The sequence below is a fragment of the Solanum tuberosum genome, unplaced genomic scaffold, assembly GCF_000226075.1.
Source record: "Solanum tuberosum cultivar DM 1-3 516 R44 unplaced genomic scaffold, SolTub_3.0 scf00221, whole genome shotgun sequence".
Lineage (NCBI taxonomy): Eukaryota > Viridiplantae > Streptophyta > Magnoliopsida > Solanales > Solanaceae > Solanum > Solanum tuberosum.
In genome coordinates, this window is record NW_006239151.1 from 404,746 (window position 1) to 420,359 (window position 15,614).

The 15,614-nt window shown below is 36.5% G+C and overlaps 1 protein-coding gene across 1 annotated transcript; it reads left to right on the top strand.

The window, feature by feature from the left end:
• The first annotated feature begins 9,748 nt into the window (after window positions 1-9,748).
• LOC107062424 (uncharacterized) lies at window positions 9,749-10,717 on the top strand. Its single transcript, XM_015313066.1, has one exon. It carries the CDS (start codon window positions 9,749-9,751, stop codon window positions 10,715-10,717), a length of 969 nt encoding a protein of 322 aa, XP_015168552.1.
• Window positions 10,718-15,614: the final 4,897 nt, after the last annotated feature.

Genomic DNA, 15,614 nt, shown 5'->3' on the forward strand with positions numbered 1-15,614 from the left:
GTGAATAATCTAGACTTTAGAGATGGTAAACTTTCTCTCGAACAATTTACCCCGAATCAAGTCGATTTCTCTCGAACATCAACAAGCATACAAATTAAGAACAACCTATGCTTTAGTCGATTCACTCTCTCGAGCTGAATGTGTGGAAAAGGGTTTAGGATTCATTCTCTCGAGCTGAACCCATGGAAACCTAATATCCATTAACTCTCAGCCAATAATCTTGGTTTTAAAACCTCTCTCTCAAGCAAGCCAAAAACACGAAGGTAGAACTACATTTGCAACTAAAGATCTTTAAATTAAACCATAATTAATGATTGAAATCACTTCTAAACAGCATTTAAACTAACAATTAGCAACGCCCATTAGCTAAATCAGCCCATAATCACATAATCACACCCCAAGAATTAGGGTTTTAGCTAGACATCATAAAAAGATAAAAATTGTTACCAAATTGTGTTTCCATCAACATGGTAAGATTAATTTCATCTTTACAAAGGTCCAAATTGAAGAATCTTCAAGACCCACTTCCAATTTCTTGAAAGTCAAGAAATTTAATTCCCCAAAGTTAAGCAAAACTTGTCTCAAAACTTAGAACTCCAAATTAGACTATGATATGATAAAATTCGATTCCCAACTGAATGTTCAAAAATGTATTTATAATCGCCAAAATTGTGCTGCAAAGAACAACTCGGCGCTGTACGTTGAGATCGCCGGTCCACTCGACGATCCGCCCTTTGGTCAATTCCATTGCCCTTCTGCTTTGTCCTTCAGCATCCTCCAGGTCTGTAACTTTAGGCGATCTAGCACTGCATCACGAAACTACTCAGGGATCCACCGACTGCTTCTTTCTCTCGCCATCTTGGTTCTTTCCTTCAGGGCTTGGCACACTGGAACAAAAGGCGGGGTAATGGCCATTCGGCGACTCGCCAAAGGGACTTCGCGATCATTAGGCTTTCATTTCTTCGTTCTTTCAGCTCGCTTTTTTCCTTTTTGCAAATTAGTGTCCATGATTTGTTCATCAATCCATATACCTGGAAATCAAGGGTTTTACATCAGTTATTTGCACAAAGTAAATATTTGAGGACACTAAATCATTGTAAATAAAGCCCTAAATGAGTCCAATCCTTAGACTCATCAACACCCCCAACTTAAACTTTTGTTTGTCCTCAAGTAAAACTCAAGTTCACTAGTTCAAAACGGATGCCTCAAATAGTGCTACAGAAGACTCAATCATAAATGCACACAAAAAGTCTCAACTTACTCATGCAAGGATCAATTGTGCACTCAAAGATTCAAGTTGCGACTCACCTTTACCAATGATTCTAAAGTTCACAATACTTGCTTCAAATGAAAGTTCACAATAATTCCGAAATCACATACAACTCTCACGCTCACAAAGATGAACACATGCATGACTCCACCTATAGGTTTGCCCTTTTTTTCCAACCAATAATTGTTTCAGCTCACTCAAGATCAAAAAGGTCATTGCTTATAATGGGGTTGAGTGTAAAGGTATGGTCATTTAGGATGAACGGTTGCTATCCTCAGGAAATGTGTTTTGAACAGTTTTCCTTCCTTTTCTTCAGTATTTTCATCCATGCTCAAAGTTCACCTCATTATTCACTTCTCATGGACTACCGGACGCCCCATTTCTTTTGCACTTTTCACAACTTTATTTCACAACTTTTCATTCTTTTTCTTTTTTGTTTTCTTTCTTTCTTCTCTTCCTCTTTTTTTATATGGACGGGTTTCATCTTTTTCAAGTCCATGTATCAAAGGGGTACTTTTTCACACTTCTTGATTTTCCTTCCCTTTTTGCCACACCCCCAACTTAGGCTTTTGGCCTAAGTTGGCTATTCAAACACACCACACTTCATGAGGATTATGGGTGAATGGATAAAGAGAGGCCTCATTTGCTCAAGTTTCTTCCAAGGAAGTGTCAAGGTTCAAAGGGATTCAACATAGTTTACACACTCACAAGGGTGGCCATAAAAGAGGTATATTGTCAAATTATTTCACTCTTTAAAATGTTTTCGAAAGATCATTTCAATAGTTTGCATCACTTAGTTAACCGGACCAATGGGGAACATTCTAGGTATCATCACACAAGGTTCACAGTAAGAGCTCAGCACACAAGGTTCACAGTAAGAGCTCATCACACAAGGCATTTGCACCCATATCAAACAAGACTCCACACTTTCGCTAGTGTGCAATGTTCATCACAAGAGACTCAATTTGATAATTTTCTAATCACAACGAGATGCAAAAAGTCCACATATTGCTTATGCAACTTCATTTGGTCTCATCGTAGCCGCATATTCATTTTTGTTCGATTAAGAGCACTATTCAAGTCATCGGTATTGATCAAGACCAATACTTAAATTTGCACAAGAACAACCACATTCACACAAAGCAACACAAAACAAGAGGTGGCAAAATTTTCAAAAGGGTCTAAAACCAATTGCAATTAAAATAAGGAGTCACAAGCTCAAACATCCACAAGGTAGTGATAAAACACAATTTACATCATAAAACATAATGTATTAGCAAAAACAATAATCACAAGAGGTAGGTATGGAAATAACTCACCCCACCACAAACAAAAAGTAATTTGTCCTCAAATACAAAAAAAATCTAAATAGTTAATAAAAGGGACAGAGAGGGAGGTAAAGAGAAGTCTTGTCTAAACAGTCGCTCCATCTGTCTGGCAAAATGCGTCTTTTAGCACAATTAAGGGTTACTCATACTTCACTCGACTAGACCCAACCAAAAATAAGCACCACCCAACAAGATTGATCGATTCTAAGGAACAACAATTTGGGAATTTAACAATAAGAGCAATTTAGGCATGATATTCAAATTAAACTCGACAAAGAAGCACATAATCGCGATTTAGAGAGGCCCAGCACACATCACTAAGGTAAAATCAATTGCAAATGAGTAAAAATCTCTAATTACCAGTTCGGAGTTCAGAAAACCAACCTTTAATGGCGAATATGAACTTTGAAAAGCTAGGCGGCAAAGATATCCAACTCCGAACAAACAATCGACGACAAGAAAGCGAGAAAGATGCGAAAATATAGTGCGGGTTTTATCTTGGCAAGTAAAAGGTGAGGGAATGTGAAAGAGTATAAAAGTTTAAACCTTTGGCCTTTAAAAACCGTCTAATTCTAGCCCATTCGGAGACATTAGTCGAGCTCGCCGACCCACTCGGCGACATGCCTAGTAGGCACTTACCTCGCCGAGTTTTATAGGACCTCTACTTAAAATGTGGGTCCAAATGAAGGAAATAGTCGCGATCGCTGACATCTTCGGCGACTCGCCGATTTGCTCCTGGCCCACCGAGTTTTATAGACTCCAACTTCAGAATTCCTAGAGTCCAACGACGGTCCAAGTCAGGCTCGCCGACCTCTTTGGTGACTCGCCAACTAGACCTTTTGTTCGCCAATCTTCATTTTTCAAACAAAATTTACTAATTCACCTGCACAATCAACACACCATTATTTCAAAACCAAAAAGAAAGCAAATGAAACTTTGGTTGCCTCCCAAGCAACGCCTTAGTTAACGTCGTGGCACGACGCGAGTCTCCGTTCACACTTCATTGATTGGATCTGCCATAGCGTTGTTATGCAGTCCTCCTCTTTGTTTGGGGTTTAGGATGCTATCCTTAAGAAACATCACTTCTAAAGGTGAGTGGACTGCTTGGGTACCACTACTACAAGGCATGCTCATATGTTTTGCTTTAAAACAGCAACACACAAACCAAAACTAAAAGTAAGTAGATTCGGCTATAACTAACAAGAACAAAATTAAGCTGAATCAAATATTCTCAAACAACACCACTCCCAGGCAGCGGCGCTATTTTGATTAACGTTTCAAACACACTTCATCTGATTCTAAGTGTCAACGATCGCTAGTCAGTATAAAATGCAACTAAGTTAGTTGGGATCATTCCAACAGGGAGTGGTACGTGTTTGAAAATCAATCAAAAAGTGTGAACATGCTCAAATCAGTCATAGGAATACACATTATCGAAAGAAAGCATAATTCAAATTATGGGGTGACACAAATGTGAAATAACATGAGGTTTTTGTTTCAAAATTATCAACTACAACAGCAACAAATAACAAGAAATAGAATAATTAGATGGGTTCTTGGGATGTGATTTTGATTACAGGCTAGTATAGACAACTGGGTAGTTGCAACTATTAGAAAATGGCTTGAAATTAGGGAATAAGCTAGAATTTAGATGAGGTAAACTTTCTCTCTAAAAATTTACCCCGAATCAGGTCAATTTCTCTTAAACATTGACAAGCATACAAATTAAAAACAACCTACACTTTAGTCCATTCACTCTCTCGAGCTGAATGTGTGGAAAAGGGTTAAGGAATCACTCTCTCGAGATGAACCCGTGGCAACCCAATACCCACTGACTATTAATCAATAATCTTGGTTTTAAAACCTCTCTCTCGAGCAAGCCAAAATCACGAAGGTAGAACTGCATTTGCAACTACCATTCTTTAAATTAAACCACAATTATTGATTAAAATCACTTCTAAACAACATTTAAACTAACAATTAGCAATGCCCATTAGCTATATTAACCCATAATCACATAATCACACCCCAAGAATTGGGGTTTTTGCTAAACATCATGAAAAGATAAAAATCGTTACCGAATTGTGTTTCCATCAACTGGGTAAGATTAATTTCATCTTTACAAATGTCCAAAATGAAGAATCTTTAAGACCCACTTCCAATTTCTTGAAAGTGGAGAAATTCAATTCCCCAAAGTTAAGCAAAACTTGTCTCGATACTTAGACTCAAAATTAGACTATGATATGATAAAATTTGATTCCTAACAGAATGTTCAAAAATGTATTTATAGTCGCCAAAATTGTGCTACGAAGAACCACTCGGCGTAGTAAGTCGGGATTGCCAATCCACTCGGCGATCCACCCTCTGGTAAATTCCATCGCCCTTCTCTCTTGGCCTTCAGCATTGTTTGGGTCTGTAACTTTGGGCGATCTAGCACTGCATCGCAGAACTACTCGGTGCTCTGCCGACTACTTCTTTCCTTACGGGCTTGGCACACTGGAACAAAAGGCGGAGTAATGGCCATACGGCGACTCGCCAAAGGGTGTTGGCAATCATTGACTTCACGTATTAGGACACTACTTCTAGTTCAAGTGCTAACGATCGCGAGAAGTAATATAACCCAACCAAGGGTTGGGATCGTTCCCAAAGGAAGTGGTTTCGAGAATTAATAGCCAAGTACAAATCAGTTCAAGTTACTCATACCTATAAGACATTTATGAATAAAATCATATCAAATTAGGATTGACACAAGTATTAAATATCGAAAGGGGGGGTTTATAGTAAATTATCAACTAAAATAGTAAATACATGAAAATACAAATGTGGAGACGGGATTCTTGGGATGTGATAGGATTATTGGCTAAGATAAACAACCGGGTAATAGTGATTAATAGTAAATAGTTGCATATTAGTGATTAGGCTAGACTTTAGTGGGGTAAACTCTCTCATGAGCAATTTACCCCGAATCAAATTGGATTCTCTCGAACAACAATAAGCGGCAATTAAGCACTGCTTTCGCCTTAGTCTATTCACTCTCTCAAGCTCAATGTGTGGAAGAGGATTTAGGATTCACTCTCTCGAGCTGAACCCATGAAAACCTACTACCCACAGACCATCGATTCAGTAGTTTTGGTTTCAAAACCTCTCTCTCGAGCAAGCTAAAAACACTAAGCTAAGATTGTATTTGCAACTACAACCCATTAAATTCAACCACAACCACTGAATGAAATCACTTTTAAACAGAAAATAAACTATCAACACTATACCATTTTAGGACTACAGCCACACTAATTCTGGACAACGCTTGTAAAGTGTTGCCTAAAATATTTTTGGGGACGCTTTCAAAGAGTAGCCCAAGTTTTTAACTTTTAGCTACACTTTATATTGACAACAATTAAACAGTGTATCTTTAATGGTATAAGCTACACTTTATAAGTGTTGTTACAATATGATATAATTGACAACAACTATTAACATATATGGCCACACTTTTAAAGTGTCCTATTTATATAATTGTAAAAACAACACATTAGAAGTGTGGCCTTAAAATTTTCACTAAAATATTACATTCCCTCCAACATTTTTAACTCTCCCTCCCATTTTTATTGGCCAAAAAAAATTCAGAAAACATTAATTTTAATAAAATACATAAAACATTTGTGAGAAAAACACGCTTGAGTTCTCTCTTTTTCGGAAGAACTGAGCTGAAGAGTTGAAGAACTGAGCTGAAGAACTGAATAGCTGAAGAAATGAAGTCAAAGAACTAATAACGATAACGATTTCGTCAAGCGTGAGTTCGATTCTCTTCTCCGATAATAATTTTGTCAAGCGTGAGTTCGATTCACTATTCCGGAAGTACTAAAAATAGTCTTCTTGTTATTGATTGATTTTTTGTTTTGTGTTTAGAAGAGGAGAATAAGAAGGAATTGATTACTTTGGGGTTGTTGGCAAGATGAATTGAAGCTAGAACACGATTTCAGACAGATTTCTAGCTGAAGAGCTCAACAGCTTAAGAACTCTCACTGAAGGACACGATTTACATCATAGTTCTCGCTGAAAATAGGATTTTGTTGGAGTAGGGTTTATCAGGTAACAAATTCTATCTTTCAAAGTCTAAATTTTAGCTTTAGGGTTTTGATATTCTTGTGTTTTTGATACAATTTTTGGGAGTGTAGCTCGTATTTTAGCTTCATCAGTTGATTTTTGGGAGTGTAGCTCGTAATCACTAAATAAGTATAAGTGGGCTGATTCTCCACTTGAGAATTTCTTTTTTATTAGGCATATAAGCCGATTAGGGATGAAATAGTCCAGAAGTTTGAATTCATGTAATCGATTTTGAATTCTTACAGTGAATATGCCTTGAGTTCAAACAAGTAGCTAACCAATACATTACATGTTAGTTTAGAAGTTTGATTCTTCACTTCATGTAATCGATTTAGAAAAGTGAAGTTTGCTCATACTTAGATGCTTCGTTCCAGTATCTAAAGTGTACACCAAAAAAAGTACAGGAATTACTCGATATAACCTAGTACTTATTATTTTTTTTAGTTGAACGACCCTTGGTGGGGTCAGGGGCTTAGCAACACCCCCATGCCTTATCATTAATAACAAAATAAAAAATATACAAGGAGGGGGACTTAAACCTTACCTCCGATCCTATGGTGAGTCAAGAGTCGACCTACCTAATAAGGTTAGTCAACTCATCCTCATACTATAAAAGTGTAAACCTAGCACTATGCACCTTAAGGAAAGGACTCTTCTCAATACAATTATACTAGGAAAACATAAATAAGGGAGACTCTCCCCTTACAATAATAGAAGAATTATAAAAAAAAAAAAAGACCTATTCTAAAAATGGCATTTGACAGAAACATAGAAAAACATGTTTCAGCTCACAAGCAAGTAGACTGTTTATCAACAAATAAACATCACTAATCCAAAACAGCCATATGATATCATTATTAGTAGTGTGAGTCTTTTCCATAGTCAAATGAATCACAAGCCTCTGCTTCTAGCTCTAGTGAGTGGTCTGCTTCTAGCTCTAGTGGTGTTGTGCCTTGTTTCTTTCCTTCCTCTTGGAGATAGTCCTTGTTGCCTTTTGATTTCTTGGATTTCCTCCTCATAATCAGTTTGAAAAGTGGCCCCAAAAGTTATAGTGATCTCATCCTCTTCATCATCATTATCATCTAAAGATTGAGTATCTTTATCATACTCATCTTTAGAATTTGGAACCCCATATTCATTATAGTCCTCAACCTCTTCCTTCTGTCCCTGCTATTTATTTTCAGTTTCCATTTCCTTTTGTTGCCTTTTTTTAATAGCATTTGTTCTTTTTTTGCTCAGTCTGGCCTGGAATTTACTGTTACTAGGCTGAGTAGGAGTGTTCCCTGCATCTTTCTGAGGAATCTGACTATGCAGTCCCTCTTTCTCTTGTTGTCTAGCACTGGTTCCAGCATAAGGATTTTCCTTACCTAAGCCCTGTAAACTCTTCCCAATATCAAGCTGGTGGGATGCCTGATGCTTACTTCCATGATGTATATAGGAACTTGAAGCTGGTCTGTACTTTCGCCCTCCTGCAAAACTTTAGGCAAATCCCTCCTTTTGGTTTCTCCTTCCTGCATATTAGTTTCTGTGTCTTTCATCCCTCCAGAAACTCCATCATAACCTCAACAGTCTCACCAGAAATAACAGTGGGGTTATGGGGTAAGGGGAGACTTAAATCAATAATAGATTCAATGTTACTGGAAATTCCTGCATTTTGATTCTTTTGGGTGTTGTTCATTTGAACTACTTGTTGAATTAGCTAGCTTACCTGGATCCTGTGATGTTTGATCCTCCTTGGTTAATGTCTTATTGTTGGTATCCAGACCATATAGGCTGTTTGTAACATGTTCCTGCACATCTAAACTAGTAAAATTATTGTGAGTAGGAACATTGAGTGTCATACCTGCCTGAGATGGATTTTGTTGATTCTCCATGCCTTCTTTATGCTGGAAGTCTGTAGGTTTCCACACAGTCTTAGGGTTGGCCTGTTCTTGATGCTTATTTTGCTTCTTCTTTTGTGTCTGCCACTGATCCCCTTGGTCATGTGATTTCTTCCCCTGCTGCATTTTTGAAGTATCCTTGACTGTGTTATTCACCTGCTGCAATTTTCTTATAAGTTGATTGTCCTTCATTTCATTTTCTCCTTTGATTCTACTTTTTTTTCTTGCACTTCAATAGCTAGTAAAACAGACCCACCTTTTAGCATTTCTTCCTTTTTTTCCCAATCAGCAATCAAAACCTTCCATGTGTTCTCCATTTCTCATATGCTTACCCACCAAGGGCTTTACAAAACTAGTATCAAAATGTGGAGAAGCTGAAAAACTCACAAAACATTCACCACAAAAGGGAAGGATAAAAAAATACCTTTTTTCATGTATCACTGATACAACAGTTTTGAAATTCTCTATGTATTAGCGATACAAGAGTTTCTGAAGTTCGTTCTGTATCACTAATACAACAATTCGCTTTGTATTTGTTGTTGTATCAATGATATAGAGAAAATTTAAAAAACTGTTATGTCACTAATACAATGTGAAATTTGGAAACTGTTGTATTACTAAGACAACAAATTAAAAAAATTATTGTATTACTAATACAAAGCGACTTTCATAAGATGTTGATCGATTATCTATTTAGGATCATAGGAATGTTTGCTTGAATGTTCAAAAATGGTATTAGATGTTTGATACTTTTTTGATTGGGTGTACACAAGAATGATATTTTAAAATTTTGGACTTAGTTTTAAAAAACTCTAAAAGCTCTAAAGCTCTAAATTCAGTCACAAAACTTTAACTTTTAATCATTTGAATTCTATTTATTTACTTTCTTTCTTAGTTGTGTCTATCCTATTAATTTTACTTATTTTTCCTTGGTAGTATCATTAACATTCAAAAACTTTTGTGGAGGATTCAAGGTTTGATTTGGCATAGCACAACTGCCATGACTAGGTAAGAAACTTTTATCATCTCATAACACATGATTCTGATAACTTACTCATGAGTTTTAAAACTTATTTGTGAAGTATTTAATGATTTAATGATTGTTAGCGATAGATTAAATATTGATATCTTCTTCTAGGAATTCATATATCCCATCAAAGGATTGGATGAATTTAGCAAGGTATAGCAAAGAGTATATTGAAGGTGTTGAATCATTTCTAGATTTTTCTTACTCTTATGGAGATCCTCAAGGAGAGGAAATTCAGTGTCCATGTGCAAAATGTTGTAATATTCGTTGGACTCGAAGGAATGTAGTGTATGATCATCTAATATGCTATGGATTTGTTAAAGGCTATACTAGATGGATCAATCACGGGGAATGGGATATCAAGTTGAATGTTAACGATGATATGGATTACTCGCGTGATGATATTGATGGGTTGTTGAATGATCAATTTAGAGATGTTGCACAGGCTGAAGGAGTTTATGATGGTCCAAATGAAGATGCCAAGAAATTCTATAACTTAGTTGAAGAGGCAAGCCAAGAATTATATCATGGTTGTACAGGATTCTCTAAATTATCATTCACACTTCGTTTATATTTGTTGAAGTGTCTACATGGATGGAGCAATGAATCATTCACTTCTCTTTTAGAGTTATTAAAAGAGGCGATGCCTGAGTTGAACATTCCTCCGTCTTACAATAAAACCAAGTCTATGGTTAAGAATCTTTATCTTGATTATGAGAAAATTGATGCATATCCCAATGATTGCATGTTGTTCAGGAATGATCATAAGGATGATGAATTTTGTCATACTTGTGGAGCTTCACGATATATTAAATCTCCTGAAGTTGATAGTGAGCTTGAGCTTTCAACAAAACAACATCGAGTTTCAACAAAGACTTTGAGACACTTTCCATTAATTCCTAGACTCAAAAGGCTATTTATGTCCTTAAAGACGGCAGATTCTTTGAGGTGGCATGACGAGAAGAGTTCTAAAGATGGAAAGTTAAGGCATCCCGCTGATGGTCTAGCATGGAAAGATTTTGATAGGTTGCATCCAGATTTCGCACTAGATTGTCGCAATGTGAGATTGGCTTGTCCAGTGATGGATTCAATACATTTCGAACCATGAGTATATCACAAAGCACATGGCCAGTTATGTTGATGGTGTATAATATGCCGCCTTGGATGTGCATGAAATCTGAATATTCTATACTTCCTTTACTTATACCTGGGCCGCGATCACCTGGAAATGACATTGATATTTACTTACAACCATTGATAGATGAGTTAAAATTATTGTGGGATTCTGGGGTTGAAACATATGATGCTTCAAGAAATCAAACTTTTCAAATGCGGGCAGCTATTATGTGGACAATCAATGACTTTCCTGCATAAGCTATGTTATGCGAAGTAATAACTAAGCCAAACATCGATTATGATATCTAATATGAGGTAAAGGTAAGGGTTAGTAAATTATACACACGCAGCCGGATCAAGGTGTGGGGTGAAATTCTCTAGATGCCGGATCAAGGATTTAGAGATACCTAACTTATCACTTTGCATGTAACACACTAGGAAAGGATTGCGATTACTAGGAATACTGCATTATGAGCTTGTGGGGAACACATCTACCCTAGTTAATTTTCTCATCTTGATAACAACCGAAATTGACTTTTGTTTATTGATTACACTACAAGAAAAAGGCTTATTTAAGACCAAGATTTAGGGACGAGTGAATTATCACGTCTCTAAAAGTGTATCTATTGGGACGAGATTATATTTCGGTCCTTATTTGAACATTTTATTGAGAAGGTATTAAATCTAGTCCTTAAAAAAATAATTTACTGGTCCCAAAATCTATTGAGGGCCTTGAACAGCAAAAAATTTCCGCCACTTTTGTACTAAAATATTTTTAAAATGAAAATTTTATTTTGTTCAAAACTTTAAGAGCTAAAAATTAAAGTATACGTACATAAGGGTATAAACATCGTCTCTTTTATCTCAAAACACAACAGCCCGTCGCCCTAGTTTGAGCTCTAAGATCACCATTCCAACTGATCAAGGTTGTCACTATGCCCTAATCTCAACTTTTTTTTTGCTTTAGCTTGATGTTTCTCTGCCCTAATTGCGTATTTTTGTTGTTATCGTTGCTGATCTACTCAAACAGAATTCCATCCAAGCTTTGTTCGAAACAAAAATCTAGGTTGGTTCCTCTTTCGATCGTGTTGTTGTTTCTTCTATATGTTATATTGATTTCGTTTTTTTCATTGTTGTATTCTAGCTATTCTTTTTGTTGTTGCTGCTTAATCTTGACGTTCCTCTACCCTAATCGCGTTTTATTTCTTGTATTACTGCTCTGCTCAAAATGAAATTTCACCCCAGCTTTTGCTCGAAATAGAATGTCAGGTTTGTTCCTCTTCCGATCGAGTTGTTATGTTTCTTCTATATGTACTGATGTCATTTTTTCATTGTTGTATTCAAGCTACTCTTTCTGTTCTTCCTGCTTAATCTTGACATTCCTCTGCCCTAATCGCGTTTTTGTTCTTGTATTGTTGTTGCTCTGTTCAAAACAGATTCCACCCCAGCTTGCACGAAACAGAATTACTGGTTGGTTCCTCTTTCGATCGAGTTGTTGTGTTTCTTCTATATGTTCTATTGATGTCATTTTTTCATTGTTTTATTCAAGCTGCTCTCTTTGTTCTTCCTCTTTTTTAACAATAAATGGGTTAATGGTTTCAAAATCTGGTCTTTTTTCAGTCATATAATGAAAATAGTCATATAACTTTAGGTGCAGTAATTTGAGTTCCTCATTTTGATATGAAGTCTGCGTTTGGCCTCCGACATTCTTCTTGTTAGCTACAAAACTAATGTGTCTATACCTAGTGGAGCAAAACTTTCGATTCATCTCAATCATAGTGCAAAAATGATCACCTTCATCAACAAATCTAACAAATCGACAACCTCGTTATGTGCAATATTTCTCTATATTTTACAACCTGAATTCCATTGATTGAGGAATAGTTGACCCTGAATATCTTTTGAAACATGTATTATTTGAAATTAGCTGCCACATCACCTATGAAAATATAGTATATTCAGTGGTATTATCTGAATGTTTTTCACCCGAATCAAGTCTTGCCGAGTTGAGCCTAAAATTTAACTTAATGTTAGGCTTCAAGGTACCATTGTATACTTATATTTGCGCAACTGCATATCTGATAATTTTGTTATTACTAGTTTTCTTGATTCTTTATTTATGTATTAGTTTGAGGATGAGATTATGTCATTCTTAACTTTAGGATAAGTTAGTTATGAGAAAAGACTTTTTAATCACAAACGACTACCAATAAGAATTTTTTTTAATCACAAGCGACTATTTTGTGCAAGTACAAAGCTATTGAAGATAACATATTTTAAAATAAGTAGTATTTTATGTTTCTTAGTGCAATCTGGTTATTTTTTGTTAAAAAATGCATTTCATTCAATTTTGGAATCCAAAAAGTCACATGTGATTTGAGTGAGCTGTACAATAAGCTTCCCTATTAGATAATTAGATACTCCATCTATCTTATCTTAAAATGAGTTAAATGGAACACCATGAATAATGCCTTTAAACAAATAGTATACATTTTAACCAGTGGTGTATCAATCATAACACACATTTCTGTTTTGTGCATCTAATTATAACAAGTTGTATATCCTCATGCCTTCTTTTCTTCATTCTTTCAGCTACCTTGTTCCTTTTTGCTCCTTAGTGAGAATGATTTTTTCCTCACTCCAAATTCTTGAAACTCAAGGATTTATATCAGTTATAGGGACAAAATATGCATTTATGGACACTAAATCTATTAAAATAAAGCCCTAAATGAGTCCAAATCTTGCACTCATCAATCACCAGGCTTTCATTTCTTCATTCTTTAGCTCGCTTTGTTCCTTTTTGCAAATTTGTGTCCATGCTTTGTTCCTCAATCCATATAACTGGAAATCAAGGGTTTTACATTAGTTATTTGCATAAAATAAGCATTTTAAGACACTAATTCATTGTAAAGAAAGCCCAAATTGAGTCCAATCCTCGAACTCATCATGCTCCGGTGTTGTTTGTTAGAAAGAAGGATAGGTCCTTTAGAATATGTATTGATTATCGCCAATTGAATAAGGTGACTATCAAGAACAAGTATCCACTTCCTACGATAATGACTTATTTTACCAACTTCAAGGGGCTAGTTATTTCTCCAAGATCAGGTTATCACCAATTGAGGGTGAGGGAAGTTGACATCCCAAAAATGGCCTTTCGAATGAGATATGGTCATTATGAGTTCTAAGTCATGTCATTTGGTTTAACGAGTCCTCCGACGGCTTTCATGGATCTTATGAATAGGGTGTTGTAACAGTATCTGGACATGTTCGTCATTGTGTTTATAGATGATATCTTGATATACTCAAGGAGTGAAAAAGAGCATGTTGGCCATTTGAGGGTTGTATTGCAAGTTCTTAAGAAACACCGACTTTTTGCAAGGTTTAGCAAATGTGAGTTTTGGCTAAGGTATGTGGCATTCCTAAGGCACATTGTGTCAAGCAAGGGTATAGAGGTAGATTCAAAGAAAACATATGCTGTCAAGACTTGGCCTAGACCTCTATCTCTGACTAATATTAGAAGCTTTTTGGATTTGACTGGTTATTATAGAAGATTTGTTGAGGAGTTTTCCTCCATTGCTTTTCCTTTGACGGATTCGACTCAAAAGAAGGCTAAATTTGCATGGTTGGAAAATTGTGAGTAAAGTTTTCAAGAATTGAAAAATAGGCTTACTTCCACTCCGGTGTTGACTTTACCGGAAGGTACGGATGGTTTTGTTGTTTATTGTGATGCCTCTAGAGTGGGTTTAGGGTGTGTCCTCATGCAACACGGTAAGGTGATTGCCTATGCTTCGTTACAACTCAAAGTTCATGAAAAGAACTATCCAACCCATGATCTTGAATTAGCGGCGGTGGTGTTTGCCTTGAAAATATGGAGAATTATCTATATAGGGTACATGTGGATTTTTTCACCTATCGCAAGAGTCTCCAATATGTATTTAGTCAAAAGGACTTGAACCTTCAGTAAAAAAGATGGTTAGAATTGTTGAAGGACTATCATATGAGTGGATGCTCTTAGTAGAATGTCCGTGGGTAGTGTGACTCATATAGAGGATGAAAAGAAGGAATTGGTTCTCGATGTGCATAGATTGGCCTGGCTAGGTGTTCATCTAGTGGATTCAACCAAGGGTGGTTTCACGGTCCACAATGGTTCTGAATCATTCTTTGTTATGGATGTTAAGGCAATACAAGACCTTGATCCCAGTTTAATTGAGTTGAAAGAATCAGTACTTCAAAAGTCTATTGAGGATTTCTCCCAAGGGGGAGATGGGGTGCATAGGTACTAAGGTCGTTTATGTGTTCCGGAAGTTGATGGCTTGAGAGAGCAAATTCTAGAAGAGACCTGTGGTTCTAGATATTATATTCATCCGGGAGCCACCAAGATGTGTCATGACCTACGGGAAGTCTATTGGTGGAATGGTATGAAGAGGCATATAGCAGGTTTTGTAGCCAAGTGTCCGAATTGCCAACAAGTTAAAGTCGAGCTCCAAAGACACGGAGGCTTGTCCTAATACATAGACATCCCCACTTGGAAGTGGGAAGATGTGAATATGGACTTTGTTGTGGGTTTTCCTCGTACTCGAAGGCAACATGATTCTATTAGGGTCAGTATTGACCGGATGACTAAATCAGCCGATTTCATTCCCGTCAAGGTTTCCTTTTCGGCGGAAGACTATGCCAAATTGTATATCAAGGAGATAGTGAAGTTACATCGGGTTCCTTTGTCTATTATTTCGGATCAATTTACTTCACACTTTTGGAAGGCATTCCAAAAAGGGATGGTACTAAGGTTAAGCTTAGCAGGGCTTTTCATCCCCAAACCGATGGGCAAGCGGAACGTAACATTCAAACCTTGGAGGATATGTTGAGAGCATATGTTATAGACTTCAAAG

What these genes read in the sequence shown, in the direction of transcription:
- LOC107062424 (XM_015313066.1), top strand. Translation starts at nt 9,749, where the DNA reads ATGAATTTAGCAAGGTATAGCAAAGAGTATATTGAAGGTGTTGAATCA.